The sequence below is a fragment of the Camelus dromedarius genome, chromosome 17 (assembly GCF_036321535.1).
Source record: "Camelus dromedarius isolate mCamDro1 chromosome 17, mCamDro1.pat, whole genome shotgun sequence".
NCBI classification, from domain to species: Eukaryota; Metazoa; Chordata; class Mammalia; order Artiodactyla; family Camelidae; genus Camelus; species Camelus dromedarius.
In genome coordinates this window covers 35,307,039-35,324,886 of record NC_087452.1, presented here as the reverse complement: position 1 = coordinate 35,324,886, position 17,848 = coordinate 35,307,039, and the positions used below count along the sequence as shown (strand labels likewise).

Sequence of the window (17,848 nt, the reverse complement as noted above, 5' to 3'; positions counted from 1 at the left end):
AGGGAAATGCAAATCAAAACCACAATGAGATATCATCTCACACCTGTCAGAATGGCCGTCATCAAAAAGAACATAAATAACAAATGTTGGCAAGAATGTGGAGAAAAGGGAACCTTTGTACGCTGTTGGTGGGAATGCAAATTGGTGCAGCCACTATGGAAAACAATATGGAGGTTTCTCAAAAACCCAAAAATAGAACCACCACATGGCCCAAAACTCCACTGCTGGGATGTGTTTGAGAAAAACAAAAACATTAACTCAAAAAGATACATATACCGTACTATTAAGAGCAATATTGTTTATAATTGCCGAGATAAGGAAGCATCGTAAGTGCATTATCAATAGATGAATGGATAAAGAAGACGCAGCATGTATTTGTAATGGAATATAACTCACCCTTAAAAAGAAGGATATTTTGCTATTTGTAGCCCTTCATTCACTTTTTTTCACTTCAAAAACCAGAATTTTATAACTGGCATAAACATTTCCATTGCATCAAAAACAACGAAATACCTAGAAATAAACTTAACTAAGGAGGTTACCTATACTCTGAAAACTATAAAACATTGATGAAGGAAAATGAAGATGATACAAAGAAATGGAAAGATATCTTGTGCTCTTGGATTGGAAGAATCAACCTTATCAAAATGGCCATACTACCCAAAGCAATCTTCATATCCAATGCATCCCCTGTCAAAATACCCACAGCATTTTTCACAGAACTAGAACAAACAATTCCAAAATTTATATGGAACCATAAAAGACCCCGAACTGCCAAAGCAATCTTTTGCAGGTTTTTTTTCTCTTCTTTTTGTTCTCTTTTCTTATGGCTTGATGCCTAGAGAAATTCCTTTAACGTTTGTTGTAAAGCTGGTTTGATGGTGCTGAATTCTTTTAGCTTTTGTTTATCTGTGAAGCGTTTGATTTCTCCATCAAATCTGAATGAGAGCCTTGCTGGACTGAGTATTCTTGGTTGTAAGTTTTCCCCTTCCATCTCTAAATAGATCGTGCCACTCCTTTCTGGCTTATAGAGTTTGTGCTGAAAAATCAGCTCATAAACTTATGGGAGTTCCCTTGTATGTTATTTGCTGATTTTAATATTTTCTCCTTATCCTTAATTTTCATCAGTTTGATTACTGTGTGCCTTGGGAACCATTACCTCTTATCAAGTTCTCCTTACCAAGTCAAGCTATGTCAGCAAGGAAGAAGGTTGTGAAGGGGCTCTTGAATGATGTGGGTCTCTACCTGCCCCCCTAGGTTTATTTTCTCTCTTGTCTCCTTGCTTCTCCTGATGGTCCCCTCTCCTGCATGGCAGCTCTCCCTCCTCCTTCCTGACTGGTTGGCTTACAAACAGGCTCCCCACATCCCGTCCTCTGAGATGGGAAAGCCTAGTTAAGTGGAAGGTGTATTCTGCTATCTGTATTATGCTAAGGCAGTCAGAGACAACCAGAGGTGAAGCACAGGAATCCTAACCTGAGAGGGAGAGGATGGAAATGTGCCAGTCAGCAATATTGATCATCCTTTCCCATGTCTTTGGCCTCTTGCAGTTCCCTGTCCATGGCATTTGAACCGTCCTCTTAACTTGATGTCAGAGCATCCTGGGGATGAATGACACACTTGCTGTAGAGGCCCGGGGGGGGGTTGTCTTCATATCTGACCTGCCATACACATGTAAAGCGCTTTTAACAAGTCTCATCCAGGAGAAAGGCTGACGTTATTTGACGGATAACTGAGCTAATGTTCTGACTTGAGACTCGTGTTCCTCACTGGCCATGCTGCTTGCCTACGTGTGCTCAGTGCTCCTGTTTCCTTGGCCTTTGGAAATGCACTTAGGTTTTCAAAGCAATGGACAGAGCCAGTTGAGGCTGGACTGAAACAACAGCTGTGTAGAATTTAGAGTAGTCATAAAGCTAGGCTCCTGAGATGCTCTGCCCTTTCTCTCCCTGCCAGGTCTGCTGCTGGGGGCATTGGCAAATATTGATTAATAAGTATAACTTACTTTAAGCCTTAAATCAATACGGGGTTGGGGAGGAGAGAGAAAGCATTCTTGCAAAGAAAAGTAAACCCGGGCAGTTTAAATCTGATACATACTATCTCCCATTGCAAGATTGTCAGTCACAAAATCAAAATGAGGGTCTACTGCTGTCACCAAGGGTCTGCTGTCACCAAGATTTCTGAACTACATAGGATTCATTTGAGATGTTCTCAGATGCAATAGTAGTAAGGAAAACAACCATAATAAAAATTAAAACAGCAGCTAACTTCATACCAGGCACCGTGCTGAGTGCATTTTCTGCATTCCTACTTAATCATGGCTACAGCCCTAGGAGTTGGGTAACTATTGTCATCATCTTTTTCCAGGTGAGGCTTTTACTGAAACTTGAGGAGCCCAAGGAATCCACCCAAGTCGCCCAGGGCGGCAGGGCCAGGATTTACCCCGGGGTTCCCTGGCCCTGATGAGTGCAGGTCTGCCCTGGGGCTGTGGGACCGTGTACAGAAGACCCAGGTTCAGTCTCAGCAGCACCACCTGCTTTTAGAGAGACTGTGAGCACGTTTCTTAGTTTCTCTGAGCCTCAGTTTTTGATCTAAAAATAAGAGCAATTACTACTTTGGAGTGCTGTTAAAAAGATTCTAGGAAATGTGTATAAAGGGCCTGGCAAAGTACTTTACTCCCTGATGGTGCCACGTACGCGATAGCTGCTGCTGTTTCTCTATCTGAGTTCGGCTTGAATGGAAACAGGAAAGAGTGTAAGGGTCCCAGTGTTAAAGAAGTCATCTCTCCAGGTGGTTTAAACTCTCATTCTACAACTTCAGGGCCTTCCTGGTGACCAGAGGTGGACACTCAACCAAGAATGTTTACAGCTGAAAAAAAGCAAACGGTTTTCTAGTATGTGCTCTAGTCTTCTCTCCTCAGAGCTGCTTGCCGGGACTTCCCAGAGAGTTCACTTCACCTAGACACACAGAGCACTAGGTCCAAGAGGTTGGGACCCTTGAGGATAATGTGTCTTAATTTTATACCTTTACGAGTTGAGTCCACAGAGGCTCACCTGATGTCACACAGTGGATGTCAAACAAAGCTGAGGGCCAAGCTTGTTTTTTTCCATTCTGCAGCCCTGCTCAGAACCAGCTTGAGAATGATGGGAGAAAACATTCTTCTTCTGAATTTTCTTTTCATATCCTCTCCTGCCAAAAGGCTTCACCCCAAAAACTGCCTGGGTGTCCGCCAGTTTGCTGAGACAATGATGTGCGCCGTGCTGTATGACGCGGCCAACAGCTTCATCCACCAGCACTTTGTGGAGGTGTCCATGTCAGAGGAATTCCTGGCCCTGCCCTTGGAAGATGTACTGGAGCTGGTGTCTCGGGACGAGTTGAATGTGAAATCAGAGGAGCAGGTCTGTAGAGCATGGCGCAGTCCACAGGTGACACCAGGGCTGCTGCTCTTCCTGGTCTTCGTTTCCTGTTTCGCTCTTTTCAAAATGTAGATCCTGGTGTGTGTGCAACTGTTGTCTGTTTCGGGTTTGTTTTATTATACCATATGCGTTTTTCATTAACATTTTAAAATACATTTTAGTGTCTTTAAGTAATATTCAGCTGATATTATCAATCCCGTGTCCCTCATTCTTCAATGTTTGGGTTAGTTCCAAAATTTATTATTAGAAATGTTTCTGTGAACTGGAAATGGCTGAGCAGTGGATGGTGTTGGATGTGGGGATGAATCGGACCTGGCCCTGCAGGCACCCAGAGCACCACCACAGCAAGGTCTCTGCCTGTTAGGCCAGTTGATCAAGAGTCCTGGCCTATCATGAGGCTGTGCCTGGGCAGTCCTAGGCTCCAGGAGGCAAGCCCTTGGGATATTAGTCCCAACTCAGCTCATTTCCTTAATGTCTGAAGAGTCCTCACTTCTGCGTATTAGTGACCATTAGAAAAGTGGATCCTGAGCTCAGCAGCGTGGGTGCTGAGATTTGGGGAAAAGAGCCCCATCCCAAGGGCAAGGAGTTCTGTCCCTGGCTCTGCCACTAGTTCACATGACCTAGGGCAGCTCACATTTATTCGAGTGACATATTCTGCAAGGGCTGCGGGGCTTTAGAGGAAGATACCCTTGTGACTGGAGTCATTAGGGAAGGCTTCTTGGGGAGCATGGATCTGTAACCAGGCCTTAAAGAAAGGGCAGGAGGTTTAGATGAAAAGGAAGAGACGGGGGCATTCTAGGTGAAGGGGGCAGCCAGCTTGGCTAGAGTAGTGGAAGGAATTTAGGAAGAGGGTGCAAGAGCAGCAGGAAGGAAGGTCAGCAAGCACTTGCTTGCAATATAGAAAGGAAGAAGGAACCTTTGACAGGTTTTGGTGAGGAAGTCATAAGCCAAGAAGATGTTACAGTAACCTAGGCTTGCCTTTCAAGAGACTGGACCCAATGGGATAGCTGGGGAAGTGGAAAGAAAACAGTGGATTCAGGAGAAAAGTAGAAGGAAAGATTGCTGGGCCCAAGGGACTACCTCAGTATAAGGAGCAGAGGGTTTGTGATTAGGGTACAGGGACGTGGCCTCTGGATGGAGGAGTTGCTGCCAGAGCTTCCTCTCTCTCTCATGGTAGGTCTTTGAGGCCGCGTTGGCCTGGGTCAGATACGACCGAGAGCAGAGGGGGCCCTGCCTGCCTGAACTGCTGTCCAATATCCGCCTGCCCCTCTGCCGGCCCCAGTTCCTGTCCGACCGAGTGCAGCAGGATGACCTGGTGCGTTGCTGCCACAAATGCAGGTGAGCAGAGGTGGGCCTGCATGGAACACTGCCGAGGGTCTGGGCGGAGAGGAGAACCTGGCCACTCAGCTCAGGGGAGAAAGGGTTTGGAGTGGTAGTTCTTAACTCATGGCACACAGGTTGATCTGCCTTCTGTCTCCAACCCGGAAGAGCCCAAGTCTCACGCCTTGGGCAGAGAAATGTGCTGCGTGGGAGCATCAGGATAGAAGGGGCTCCCTCCCCTACGTTATCTGGTAATTTTTTGGCATCTCCATCCATTGAGCTGTTTATGGCCTACAGCTGTTTGGACTGCCTGCCCTGACCCCAGGGCACACCAGCAGCTGACTTAGTGGTGACTCCAGGGGCTCTTCATCCTCTTCAGTAAACATTAGTCAATGTGCTGGCCTCAGGGGGGTTGGCCCAGCTACAGCAATGGGCTGGGGTGGAGCATGTTCTCCAGAGTAAATCAACAACAACCTGATGCAGCAGAGGAGCTGGCAGCCCTGAAGGAGGGTTGTTATAAGAGTAGAGCAGCAGAGGGAAATGTTCATCCTCCTCCAAATTGCTTATCACAGTCACAGCTGGCTCAGGAGGAAGTCAGCGGCTTGGTGCCAGCGATGTGAAGGTGTGTGTCAGGTGGGGGTGGAAGTGTGGCTGGAGGTGGCTGAGACCCTGTGATGAGCAGTCTCAAGGATGCTTTGGGGAGTTTGAGCTTTGTTCTGTAGGCAGTGGGTAGTTATCAAAGGTTCTTAGAAAACCAGCTTGGACTCTAGTGTGGAGAGGGGGTTAGAGGGATGGGGCTGGAGACAGGGAGATGTGTCAGGAGCAGTTGGCTTCTGCTGCCATAGCCCAGGTGAGAGATGGTTAATTGCAGGGTGTGAGCCATATGGATGGAAAGGAAAAGCTGGGTCTGAGGATGCAGGCAGCTTGTTGAACCTCCCCAAGGCCAGCTATTCTAGGAACCACCCTGTTTTCCCTCTGCCAGGTATGTGCCTGTTAGAAGTTACTCATCTGGATTACACTAGTGGAGGTGGGCTCTGCTCCTCTTGCCGCTCCGGTTTTGAGGATGTCTCAGTAGCTCTGTCTGGTTTGCCCTGGACTCACCTGGGTTCTTTGAGACCGAACCTTCCAGAAGGCTTCTCCTCCCAGTTTTCCCCTGCAGTTGCAGGTAGGGGACCAGGCTAGCAACTCCAAATGTGGAGAATACTGCCCGTTCTCACATCTTGTACCTCATTCCAGGGACCTGGTAGATGAAGCAAAGGATTATCACCTCATGCCAGAGCGGCGGCCCCACCTGCCAGCTTTCAGAACTCGGCCTCGCTGCTGCACGTCCATCGCCGGGCTCATCTATGCTGTAGGGGGCCTCAACTCAGCAGGTATCTTGCAACTCCCCTTTGTAGAGCCCTGTCTTGGACTTCCTGGTTGAGGAGGCACCAAACAACCTAACCTGGCCCTCTGCTTCCTCTCCTTTGTTACCACTCATGTCCCTCTTGATTTTATACAACTGTTCTGCAGTTAAAGCATGTCAGATATTAATACCTTGAAGCAGAATATCAGAGCAAAAGAGGCCTTTAAAAATCCTGGAGACCTACCCCCACCTACTTCACAGATGGGGAAATTGAGGCCCAGAGATCTTTAGCTACAGTCACATAAGTTGTTTTGGCTGAACAAGGACTAGAACTTGGGTCCTGGTTCCTGAGCCTGCACTCCTTCCCTGATAACACGTCAGCTGTGGGATTTACTCAGCCCTGGATAGGATCTAATCAGAGCCCCAATTCTGTTAGCAGGCTAATGACATTCGGTCACGTGGAGCTTGGGCTTATACTGTGAGAGTGTCACCATAAGAAGGAAATTCTCCAAATACACAGGGTCGGCACTATCAATACTTTTTACTCTTCACCTCTTACCTCTGATGAAACACACACGCCTTACAGTCCGTGTGTTATTGGCAGCTCTTGTATCATATAGTCAAGTTTTCAGGAAAGCTCCAAGGGGCCCTTGTCCCTCCTGCCCACCCCAGACACCATTGCAGGCCAGTAGTGATCTAGGAGAGGGCAGTGTGGACATCTGAGTTTTTACAGTGCAGTGGCACAGGGAGTTGTCACCTCAGATGTAAAGAAAGGCCTTTTCACAGAGTCAACCCAGGTTTGCGGGAGGTGCAGAGTCAGTGGGCAGTCCTGGGAAGTTTTATTTTTAACTGAAAGTTAATGAGAGAGTGGGGTACATCTCTGCTGCCTGTTAACCATATGACCTGGGGAAGGTTAAGTCCTCAACTAGGAAATGCTAGAGGCTGGCATGTGGTAAGTGTCCCAAAGGAGAATAAAACAGGCAGGGGGTAATTTTATTTGATCCTAAAAAAAACTGATGAAAACAGAAGGGTTGGAATTAACATGCCTTGCTACTGTGACTGCTATATATTGTTCTAGAATTATGCTAGGTGTTTTTTTTAAATTTTTTTTAATTTATGTATTTATTTTACAATAATATTTTAAAAATTGAAGTATAGTTGAAATACAATATTATATGTTACAGGTATACAGTGTAGTGATTCATGATTTTTAAATGTTATTTTCCGTTTATAGTTATGATAAACTGTTGGCTATATTTCCCCATGTGGTACAGTACCTCCTTGTAGCTTAGTTTATACCTGATAGTCTGTACCTCTTAATCCTCCACCTCCATCTCACCCCCCCCCCCACTGGTAAGTACTAGTAGGACTATGCTAGGTGTTTTACCTGTTATGTCATTTAATCCTCATGGGAGCTCTGCCATAGAGATTATCTCCAGTTCACGTGTGAGAACAGAAGCTGGGGATACACAGCAGCTTGCCCAGGGTCACCCACTAGTAAGTGAAAGTCGCCCTGGAAGCCGTGCTCTGCTCTGTGGGTCTGCCCCTGCCTCGGGGAAGTAGTGGATCCAGTCGCCTTCACCTTTGCCTTTAAGCTGGTGAAGTGCTTCCTTGCCCTCTCTAGAAAGTAAATAAATGCCTCCTGTCTGATTCTGATTTTCCTTAAAGGTTTGAGATTATCATGGCTGCAGTTTCTTAGTGGGCCATCCTGGCTTGAGTTAATTCTGTGGGAAGAGCTGATAGGATCATGTCAAACGTTCCATATAATCACTGCCCAAGAGCTGTGATCTAAACGAGCGGTCTCATTTGTTTTAATTTGAGTAGCAAATTTTTATGCAGGTGATTCCCTGAATGTGGTGGAAGTGTTTGACCCCATCGCCAATCGCTGGGAGAAGTGCCACCCTATGACCACAGCCCGCAGCCGCGTCGGTGTGGCCGTGGTGAATGGGCTCCTCTATGCCATCGGGGGGTATGACGGCCAGCTACGGCTGAGCACTGTGGAGGTCTACAACCCAGAGACGGACACGTGGACCAGAGTGGGGAGCATGAATAGCAAGAGAAGGTATTCTGGACGCACACACACTGGCATCTGGGGAGCGCTATGCTAGGCAAGCAGGACACATAATAAAGTAGACACAAGCTCTGGCCTGGGAGTTTCCTGCAGCCGGGCTGACCACCGCCAGTACATCCCGGGAGCCGGCCCCCATCTGCTTAAGAGTAAAACCCCTGCCTTGTCATTTGAAGAACTTGGGGAGATGAGACACAGACATGTGGAAGTTGTACTGTTATTTAAGTGCCAGATAAAGAAGGAAAGAATGTTTTGTGGAAGATGCGAGGAGGGAGAGAAACTGGACCAGAACATCTGGGAGATTTCAGGAAGTGGTAGGATCAAAGTTGAAACTTGAAGCATAAGGAGGATTTAACTTTATTAGTCACAAAGGGAAATGCAAGGTGTTTCTCTTTATACTTTCTTTCCCCCAGGATCCCTGCCCCACATGTGCTTTCGCTGCCAGGGAGTATGTGCAACAGCGCAGTGCACCACACACTGCCCAGGCCTAAGCACACAGCTGTCTGTGAGGTAGACCAAGTTTATGTCTCTTAACACCTTCCAGCCGCCTGACTCCTCCATCGCTTGCCTGCTCACGTTCCCGAATAAGTTGTGAGACTAGAGAATGTACACATAGTGCTGCTGTTTAGCCTTCTTAGTGCTCAAGTGACATGGCGTCCTCCCTTCCATCCGCCGGGTGTGGAGTATTGACATGGTTGGGTGATGGGAGCTTTGAAGAGAGGGCGTTTAACTGGACAAGTTGCTCTGTTCTGCCCTCGGGGCGCATCAGTGGTTTCAGATGCCTCTGACATTTCTCTTCCAAGACTGACGGAGGAGAGGAAAGCAGCCTTGGGCCCCCTACCCCTTTGACCAGAATAGCTCTGCATTTATCCCTTTTACGTATTGAGCTTCTTTGACACATGCCAAACTTTAGGGGGGAAAAGTTAAAAAAACCACTGGACCAGTTGCTCTTTAAGAGCCTTTCTGCTTTGTAATCCTGTGATCTGAGTATTTGCCTTACAGACCCATTTGTCTGGCCATGCTTTGGATTTTCTACTTGTAAGATCACGTGACCACCATTTAAGACAAGATCAAGTAACTGCACTTGGTGAGGAAGAAGAGTCCTGTTTCAGTGTGGACGTCCTTTGCCACACAAAAGTGTCACGGCCATGCTACACATGGTCCGTGTTCAGTAGGGTTTGTGGGTGGCTTTGAACTGGGAGGAATCCACCTTTGTACCAGTAAGATTGACAAAGGGGCAGAGTAGGTTCGTTTTGAAAGAAAAAAATAGTATATAAGATCTGCTCCTCCCGAAGCCGTAAACAAACGTTCTCATGGTTCCTTCTTCCCACCACGTCCACCTCCAAGCTTCCCCTTCTTGCTCCTTGGATACTTTGCAGTTTTCTGTGGCCTCGAATGACTCGTTGCTCCGTATTCCCCACCAGCAGGGCTTTTTTTGCTTTGACAGCAGTCATTTGTTTTTCCTGGCATGTCTGCTCTGGGCCACTTGCTTGCTGTGATGTCACAGGGTTTGGAGGTTTGTCTGGGTGGAGGCTCTGGGTATCCCTCCCCCTCACTGTGGTTAATGCCCTGTTACTAATAGAGTGGACCCAGCTCCATTTCATCCACTTTAAATTACCAGCTACCTTGACATGTTCTTAGTCACTTCTGTCCTGATGTCCCACATGCCGTCCTGCCAGTTGGTGACAGCCTCCTTTCCGCCATTGTCCCCTCCCCTCCTCCAGTCTTCCGGGATGCTTCTGTGGAGCATCCCCGCTGGGCCGTCCCAGTTCTCACTGATGAGCCCTTATCTCTTCACACCGTCTTCCCTGTTTCATTCACAGTTAATCTCACACAGTTCACTGGCACCTCTCAGTTCTTTCTCACATCTTTGTTGAACTCCTCAATTGTTACTTGTGTCCACCTCTGGAAGGATAGTGACATGTCTAGTGATCTGTGACCTTCCCACAGCCCTCTCCCAAGGCAAGTCCTTTTCCTCTTTCAGGCTGATTCAGGGACATGATGTGGACCACTTTGATTTGCTCTATACATTCGAAAAAGGGCAGTAAAGCCTGGTATATTTTTATTTTCCTGTTTGCTAGACACCCAGATTCATTTTAATCTTCTCCAGTATCAGGTTTGAAAAAAGTGAGTTGGGCAGCTTGGCACTTATGTTTAATATTTTATGAGGCCTTGGGTAGAACAGAAGATGGCATGATTACACCAGACCCCTGAGTCTTTGATGCTAGGAAAGCTTGGCATGGCAAACAGCCTAGGGGTTGGGCCTGTCTCACTGAAATCCAAGGCATTCACCTCTCTGGGCCACCCTGAAAAGAGCCCAGCCTCCCTGAGCCACAGCTACTCACTGGTACAGAGATGTGGTAATGCTTCCTGCAGGATGTGGAGAGGGTGGAAAATGGCACATATAGAGCGCCTGATGTGTGTCGTAAGTGCGCAGCAAGCAGAAGCTGTTGCCTCGCCTTCTGAGACAAATTAAGGGACATGCAGGGCCAAGTGTATAATGAAAAGATGTCTATCAGACTTTATAGTGAGATGAGAGGGAAGATCATCGGGTAACACAAACATATGTTGAGGGCTTCTTACATACAAAGCACCACTCTGAACACCGTCAGGGTCACACTGATGGAGACCCCTGTCTTTGGGGAGGTCTCCATTTGTTAAGAGGTGGTGGGTCGATTCTCAGTACCCCATGGGCAGGAGCCTTGGCTAGCTCAGCTCTCAAAACCTGGTGCCTGGGCCAGCATGCCTCTGGAGGGCCTGATGAAAATCTGCTGAACAAATGGATGACTGCCAGGGGCTGCAGTAAAGGAGCGGCTCCAAAAGTGTGGGGTTGGGAGAGTGATTCTTGCTGGGGCATTCACCATGAATTTTGAAGGAGGAGAGAGGAGAATTTGACCTGGGCCATAAGGGTAAATCAGACCCTGATCTCAGCAGGGTGGAAGATGAGCATGTGAGACAGATCTGGGACTGAGGCGGGAGGGGTAGGAGGCCAGAGGAACCGCAAGGCAATTCCTTTCCCCTCAATTTTACACGCTGCTTAGTCGTACACCTGGGATTTAGATGTGTACTAGAAAGAGGCAGTTGGGGGCTAGGTTTACTTCTCAGTGAGCATGAGCAGTTGCCCTGGGAGGTCTGAGGCCCATGGGGTTGACAGCCCTGTCTGTTCCAGTGCCATGGGGACGGTCGTGCTGGACGGGCAGATCTACGTCTGCGGGGGCTATGATGGCAACTCTTCCCTCAACTCCGTGGAGACCTACTCACCTGAGACAGACAAGTAAGGACACCAGCTCCCCCGGGGCAACTGGAGCTTGCTAAATAGAGTATAAAAATTCAGAACTGCAGTCTTAATCACTCTGCTCCAGGGTAGGGCCTATCTCACCTATTTAGCTCCTATGGTACCTTGCATATAGTAGGTACTACATTTAATAACCTTTGGCTCAGTGAGTGAATGATTAAATAAATTTTAAAAACAAATAGACTGCGTAGATACTTGGAAGCATTTATTAATGCTTGTACCTCTTAACTAAATCAGCCCATTTTAATGGAAATGCAGGTGAAAGGGGATGAGAAATAGATGATCAGCACTTTCCAAAGTGAGTAGGATATGATTTTGGGGGAAAAAAGTTAACTGGCAGATTGTCATAGAGGTTTGGGAATCACTGATGTCTGTAACACCAGAAACCTCACCTTTCCATAATACATATTAACATTTTAAAGACTAAAATATTCTGCAGTGAAGAAACCTTTTTAACTGCATTTTACTAACATCTATCACTGTCTTGTGGAATTATTTTGCAAACACCCTTTCGAAAACACTGGCAAGGTGAGCCCAAGTTTTTCATTTCAGCATTTGAATCTTCTCTGCTATTTAACAATGTAAGCACACTAGTAGAATGGATTCATCATTATGCTTTTAAGCCAATCCAATATTCCACTCACTTAACCAATTTATTATGTATCAGGCAGCAAACAGGGTGTCTTAAGATCCTTAAGTAGCACCCAGTCTGCTGGGACCATGGCACATTGTGAGCGTCCCCCCCAGGAGGCCTGTGTCTGGAGCTCTTGGGCACAGAGTGGGGAGGGCTTTCATCTTCCTCGTAGCTGGAGGGAGAGTCAGGCTGCAGAGAAGTCTTCTGAGGGGAGACCTGTCCTGGGTAGTGGGAGATGCCCATCCCAGGCGGGAGACAGCAGAAAGAGAGGGTTGGAGATGAGAATGTGCTCGGTGTGGCTGAGGAGCAGGCGTGGGTGGCGTGTGGCAGGAGGTGAAGCTGGAAGGTAGATGAGGACCACGTGGTAAAGAACCACATTAAGGAACTTGGAAGTCTGCCTGAGAGGAAACAGTGAGGAGGCACTGGAGGACGTGCTGTGCAGGGTTGAGATGGGAATGATCTGAAAGCCATGCCACCTGTGAGGGGGCTATTGAGGTGTCCAGGTGAGAGGCCAGAGCCAGGGCAGCGGTAGTGGGATGAGGACAAGCAGTGACTACGAGGCAAACAAGATGGAACTTGGTGACCACAAGAATGTTGAGGATGTTGGAGAAGAGGCCATAAAACCACTGGAATTCTAAGTATAGCAAGTGGCTAGCTGGTAGTCCCATTAACAAGACCAGGGAGTGTGAGGGAGGAACAGATCTATAAGAGAGACCTTGTTTGGAACGTGCTGGTTTTGAGTGCCAGCAGAGATGATTGGCTGTGGGCCTGAAGCTTAGGCAAGAGGCAGCCAGAGTGAGCCATCTGCAGAGGTGGTGGGAGAGTTGATAAGTGGGGAGATTGTCCAGGGTGAGACAAAGCATGGCATAGTTCGCCTGAACCATTCTAAGCTGTCTCGGGGGGACAGGAACATGGACTCTCACAGCTCCCCTTCTGCTTTGCCTCTTTCCTGAAGATGGACAGTGGTGACCCCGATGAGCTCAAATCGCAGTGCTGCGGGGGTTACAGTCTTCGAGGGCAGGATTTACGTGTCCGGCGGCCACGATGGTTTACAGATCTTCAACAGTGTGAGTCTAGGCTCCTCCTGGGCTAAGGGCACCTACCCCTTTTCGTCTTTGAGAGTTATTTTGAAAGGCAGTTCTTTGGGAAAAAAACCTCAGCCTTGCCATTGCTTAGGCAAAGCATCACCTAGAGGTCTCTGGCCACCTGCCACGTGCTCTGAAATTCTTCTAAGAATGGGAGCCAGTGTGCAGAGAGGAAGTGGGTAGATTGTGTCCATGTCACCCCCAGCCTCACCCTGTTCAATTCCCCATCAAATGCTTCATGAGACCTGATAAAATTCCTGCCCCAAGTAAGCCCAACTGTATATGGAGTGTGAATTTGCAAACAGTTGCATTCTTCTGGATAACTTGTTTGAAATTGGATTTATTCTTTAAACAAAACCTCAGCAGCCACTTAGTGGTCATTCCAGAGTCAGTCAGTGCTATAGGGGAACACAGTGCACAGATCTCAGGAGACCCCCACTGTCATCTTGGCTCTGTCACTACATAGCAGTACATCCTAGGGCAGCCCCTTAATTTGTTTCCTCAGTGGTAAACAGAACTAGTCAGGTTAGGCCATCTCTCACCTGTCCCTGTAAGCCTATGAGCCGGTGTGCAACTGAAGAAACCGGGCATCAGGGCAAAAATGCAGACTGGCAGAGCTCATGGTCCCCAGGCCTCTCCTGGGGCCTGACACCATGTGGGCCGCCGGGGACCGAGCTTTGGCTCTGACCGTCCTGAACCCTTGCCTCTCTCCCCGCTGCAGGTGGAGCACTACAACCACCACACGGCCACCTGGCACCCCGTGGCTGGCATGCTCAACAAGCGCTGCCGGCACGGAGCCGCGTCCCTGGGAAGCAAGATGTTCGTCTGTGGGGGCTATGATGGCTCGGGCTTCCTCAGCATCGCTGAGGTGTACAGCTCTGTGGCGGACCAGTGGTGCCTGATAGTCCCCATGCTCACGCGCCGGAGCCGGGTCTCCCTGGTGGCCAGCTGTGGGCGCCTCTACGCCGTGGGAGGCTACGATGGACAGTCAAACCTGAGCTCAGTGGAGATGTATGACCCAGACACGGACCGCTGGACGTTTATGGCCCCCATGGCCTGTCACGAGGGAGGGGTCGGTGTGGGCTGCATCCCTCTCCTCACCATCTAAGGCAGAAGGTGGGATGTGGTGGGGTAGGGATCTGGTACAAACCAGGCACTTCCTTCTAGGGGCAGTCCCCCTCGGGAGAGGTGGTGGACCAGAAGACGGGGTGAAATGTGAGCTCGCCAGAGGTACAGTTTTTCCAGGTGCTTAAGTCCTCCCTCACTGTGCGGCCCTTGTGGCCTCCAGACCTAGGTCACCAAGATGTACAGAGTGGGACAGAAGCCCCTCTGGGTCCCACAGCCGGTGACACAGGACTGCTTTGCTGGTCCACGCGTCCACAGGCTCCACCCAAGCCCAGCTCCCACCCGCCACAGCTCTGTAGGCCACCCACCTGCAGAAGACCTTCCATCTGACACTCCTCACCTGCTGCTCACCAGCTGTGTTGTGGCCAGTTTGCGATGGGATGGCTGCAGTGGCCAAGCCTGTTGGAATGTGTGGGGTGTGGCTGGGAAAGGAGGGCCACGGTCCAGGCGTCCTCACTGCCTGTGAGGCTGCAGCCACCACAGTGATGGCTGCACATGGCACCTCCTTCCCTCCGAGGGCACTGAGGATTTTGTCCACATCGCTGAGTAAGCAGGGAGAACAGAAGCTTTTCCTGTTTCTAATTTTGGGATTTCAATGAGGACTTTTTCATCTTGTTCAGGAGAAACAGAGGGAAAGAAAAAAGATACTTGAAAGAAACTGAAGGAAAGTTAAATGAGGAAACACTTGAAAGAAACTGGAAAGAAAAATACTGTTTTTTAAAGTGAGCTTTTTTTTTTTTTTTTTGCAAGAAGAAAACATAAAAGACACTAAAGGCAAATGTGTGTTTAAATGGAAAAGCACCCAACCCATGAAGGGCGGTATCCGCTCCCATATTCGGATCCCAGGGTCCTGAGCTCCCGCATGGCACTCAGGGTTCCCTCTGAGACCCCGCGTGTCTGGAATCAGTGCACTCTAGACTAGTCCTGTAGCAAGGTGCTTGTGGGGTTTGTCTTCACACCCACTATCAGAGGACTTTTTTAATCATAGTCTTAGCGAGTTGGCTAAATTATTGCCGCTCTTCTAGGTGGGAGCTCCCAGCTTGTCGCTGGAGGTTCCAGATGCCCCTGTGGTTACTCCCTCTGCCACCTCACCATAGCGCTCACTCAGATTTCCACCCCCTGCTTTCCTTCCTTCTGTATTTGACCAGCAGGAAACAGCAGGTCTGGCCAGATTCTCATTTGCCCATTTATCATTCTTAGATAGTTTTCCTCATCGTGATGCTTCTGAGGCACATTGACCATTTGTACCTCTAGAACCTAACCAGGGACTTGGTCCTTCCACCAGCCATGGGCTGGCTTGGTCCAGTAACCTCATCTACCCTGCCAGTCCACTATTCCTGTATCTACTCGCCAATTCCAGGGGTCTGGCTTCCCCTCCAGCCCTTGGCAGACCGACCAGCAAGGTGGACCTTTACATTCTAGCAAAGCTGGCTTTATGACATAAAGAACTAAAAGCCGAAAGAATCTCTTGCTGCTGCAACGAACAGATTTTATATTTCTTCCTGTGATCTTAGCAAATGACCTCTTAAAGGGACTCCATGCTCCTCCTTCCTCCTCCCTGGATGGGACCTTGGTGAAGCACAGCAGGATCTGAACAGTAGGACACTTCTGTTACCAGTGCACTGGGTAGAGGGGCTGTCCTTCAACTGCTGCTGCCAAAATCTGGTTTTCTCAAGTTCTTCCAGTAGAGACTGAAAAAGGATATGATTCCAACGCAAGATTGGGTCTTAGGGTCCCCGTCTCCACTTGGTTGGTCTCCTGCCAGTTGCTGCCTGCCTGCATGTCCTGGAAGGCTGTCCAGAAAGGCACCACATGGCACCTGAGACGTCTCTCCCATCCTGGGACCAGGAGGTTTCCCAGTGTGTGCAATCGCCATGTTTCCAGAGGAAAGTACCTTTATTACCTGCCACTTAGGAGCTGGGTCTCTGCTGCAAGCACTTGAAAATGGTATTTTTATTTTAAAAGACTTAGCAATCTGATAGAATTTAGCCCCGGCTTGTGCTGGCGCTCCGCCACTTCTCCCTCCCTCTCAGTTTGCCTGCAGTGGTAGACTTGGAAGGAGGATGAGGCCTACGTTTCGTGTGAGGAGTTATCAGTGCTCCTCGTCTTATCATAAGCCCCTTTCTCTTGTGAATTTGAAACAGCACCAAGGAGCCAAGGTTGTGAATGTGTTAAGAATCAGCAAGTGGGCCTCGCCAGGTCCTTAGGATGCTGACCCCGATTTCACCATTGGGGTTGAGAGATCATTTTCCCATGATCTGCTGCTCTTGTAGTGGCCTTCCTAAGTCCACTCCCACCTCCTGGTGTAGAAGTTACTCTGCTGCACCTGAGGTCAGTGTTTCCAAGTAAGGTGAAGCCAGTGATTTGATCTGGGCTCTGAGCACAAGTGAGCAAACACCAGCATGTTCACACTCTGCATTTGGTTCTTCCGTCTGATGGTGGTAACTGTTTACAAATGGCTGGTCTGGCCCTCTGATGGTGGAGCCTTTCCAATATCAGCATGAAAAGAAGAGACATCAGCCAAGGATATTGTGAAACGGGTGTAGGACAGACATTGTGGACAGTGGGCCTCGGTCCAGCCCAGCTCTGAGCAGGGGACTGTGGCATTTGCTGTCCTTGGGTGTTTCCCCTTCTTGGGTAACACAGGGAGACTTCTCTTCTGGGTTTCATCTGAGAACAAAGCCAGGATGGGAGCTGAAGACCAGCTTTTTGATGTGGCCACAGAGATGTGAGTAGGTGGGAATTCTGATCCTCCCCTCCAATTTATTGTTCCCCAGAAAACCTTAATTCCTTTTATTTATAGAACGCATGTCTTTTGTGTTAAGAAACCAAAGAGAAATAAAGAGTACACTCCTAATATCTCCTTGCCCTTTACTGATTTTTTTTAATATTAGAGGTAAATAATATTTTTACTATAAGTCAGTGAGAAAAAACCTGGACAATATGGAAAGATTACCATGAAAATAAGAGAAGAGCCCAGCTGGTTAGCAAAAGTTGTCTTTGAGGAGACGTGTGAGTATTTTATTTTATAAGAATGGGTTCTGGTCGGGGGAGGGGTGTAGCTTGGTAGTAGAATGCATGCCTAGCATGCACAGGGTCCTGAGTTCAATCTCCAGTACCTCTATTAAAAAAAATTTTTTTTAATAAATAAACCTAATTACCTCCCCACAAAAAGTGTACAAAAAAAGAATGGATTCTGGTGAAAAATACGCAGAAGATTTCATGAGAAGCTTGCATATTTGCTACTGTCCAGATTACCGCTTCTCTTAGATTTCCCCCTTTCTTCAGTCACTGCTGTAAACCTCCATTGTTCCCCAGTGGAATGTAGCTGGCCTGTGACTGCCTGGAACCGAAACCCTCAGCTCCTTTTTTGTATCGCAAGCTAGATCTGTTTAACTTTGGTGTGCATAAGTCACTGGAAATTTTTTTAAACCACAGATAACACTTGTAGACCCCTCCCCAGAGACTGATTTCCCAGGGCTGGAGTGTAGCTCAGGCCCTGATGTGGGCAAGTTTCTATGGTGGTTCATAATGCTCATCCAGGTGTAAGAACCGGAGTCCTGTGT

General features: G+C 48.3%; 1 protein-coding gene across 4 annotated transcripts in view; it reads left to right on the top strand.

Annotated features, from left to right (window-relative positions):
- KLHL18 (kelch like family member 18) overlaps positions 1-17,139 on the top strand; it is a 47,713-nt gene extending 30,574 nt beyond the window's left edge. For 3 of the 4 annotated variants that reach the window (XM_010997268.3, XM_010997261.3, XM_031470203.2), the window contains 7 exons: positions 3,194-3,392; positions 4,588-4,748; positions 5,967-6,103; positions 7,900-8,137; positions 11,313-11,417; positions 13,028-13,139; positions 13,879-17,139. In XM_010997268.3, the coding sequence (XP_010995570.1) occupies positions 3,194-3,392; positions 4,588-4,748; positions 5,967-6,103; positions 7,900-8,137; positions 11,313-11,417; positions 13,028-13,139; positions 13,879-14,265 (1,339 nt within the window). In that variant the 3' untranslated portion in view covers positions 14,266-17,139. The remainder of the gene's footprint in view (positions 1-3,193; positions 3,393-4,587; positions 4,749-5,966; positions 6,104-7,899; positions 8,138-11,312; positions 11,418-13,027; positions 13,140-13,878) is intronic. The other variant, XM_010997275.3, reaches the window with a different exon arrangement.
- Positions 17,140-17,848: the final 709 nt, after the last annotated feature.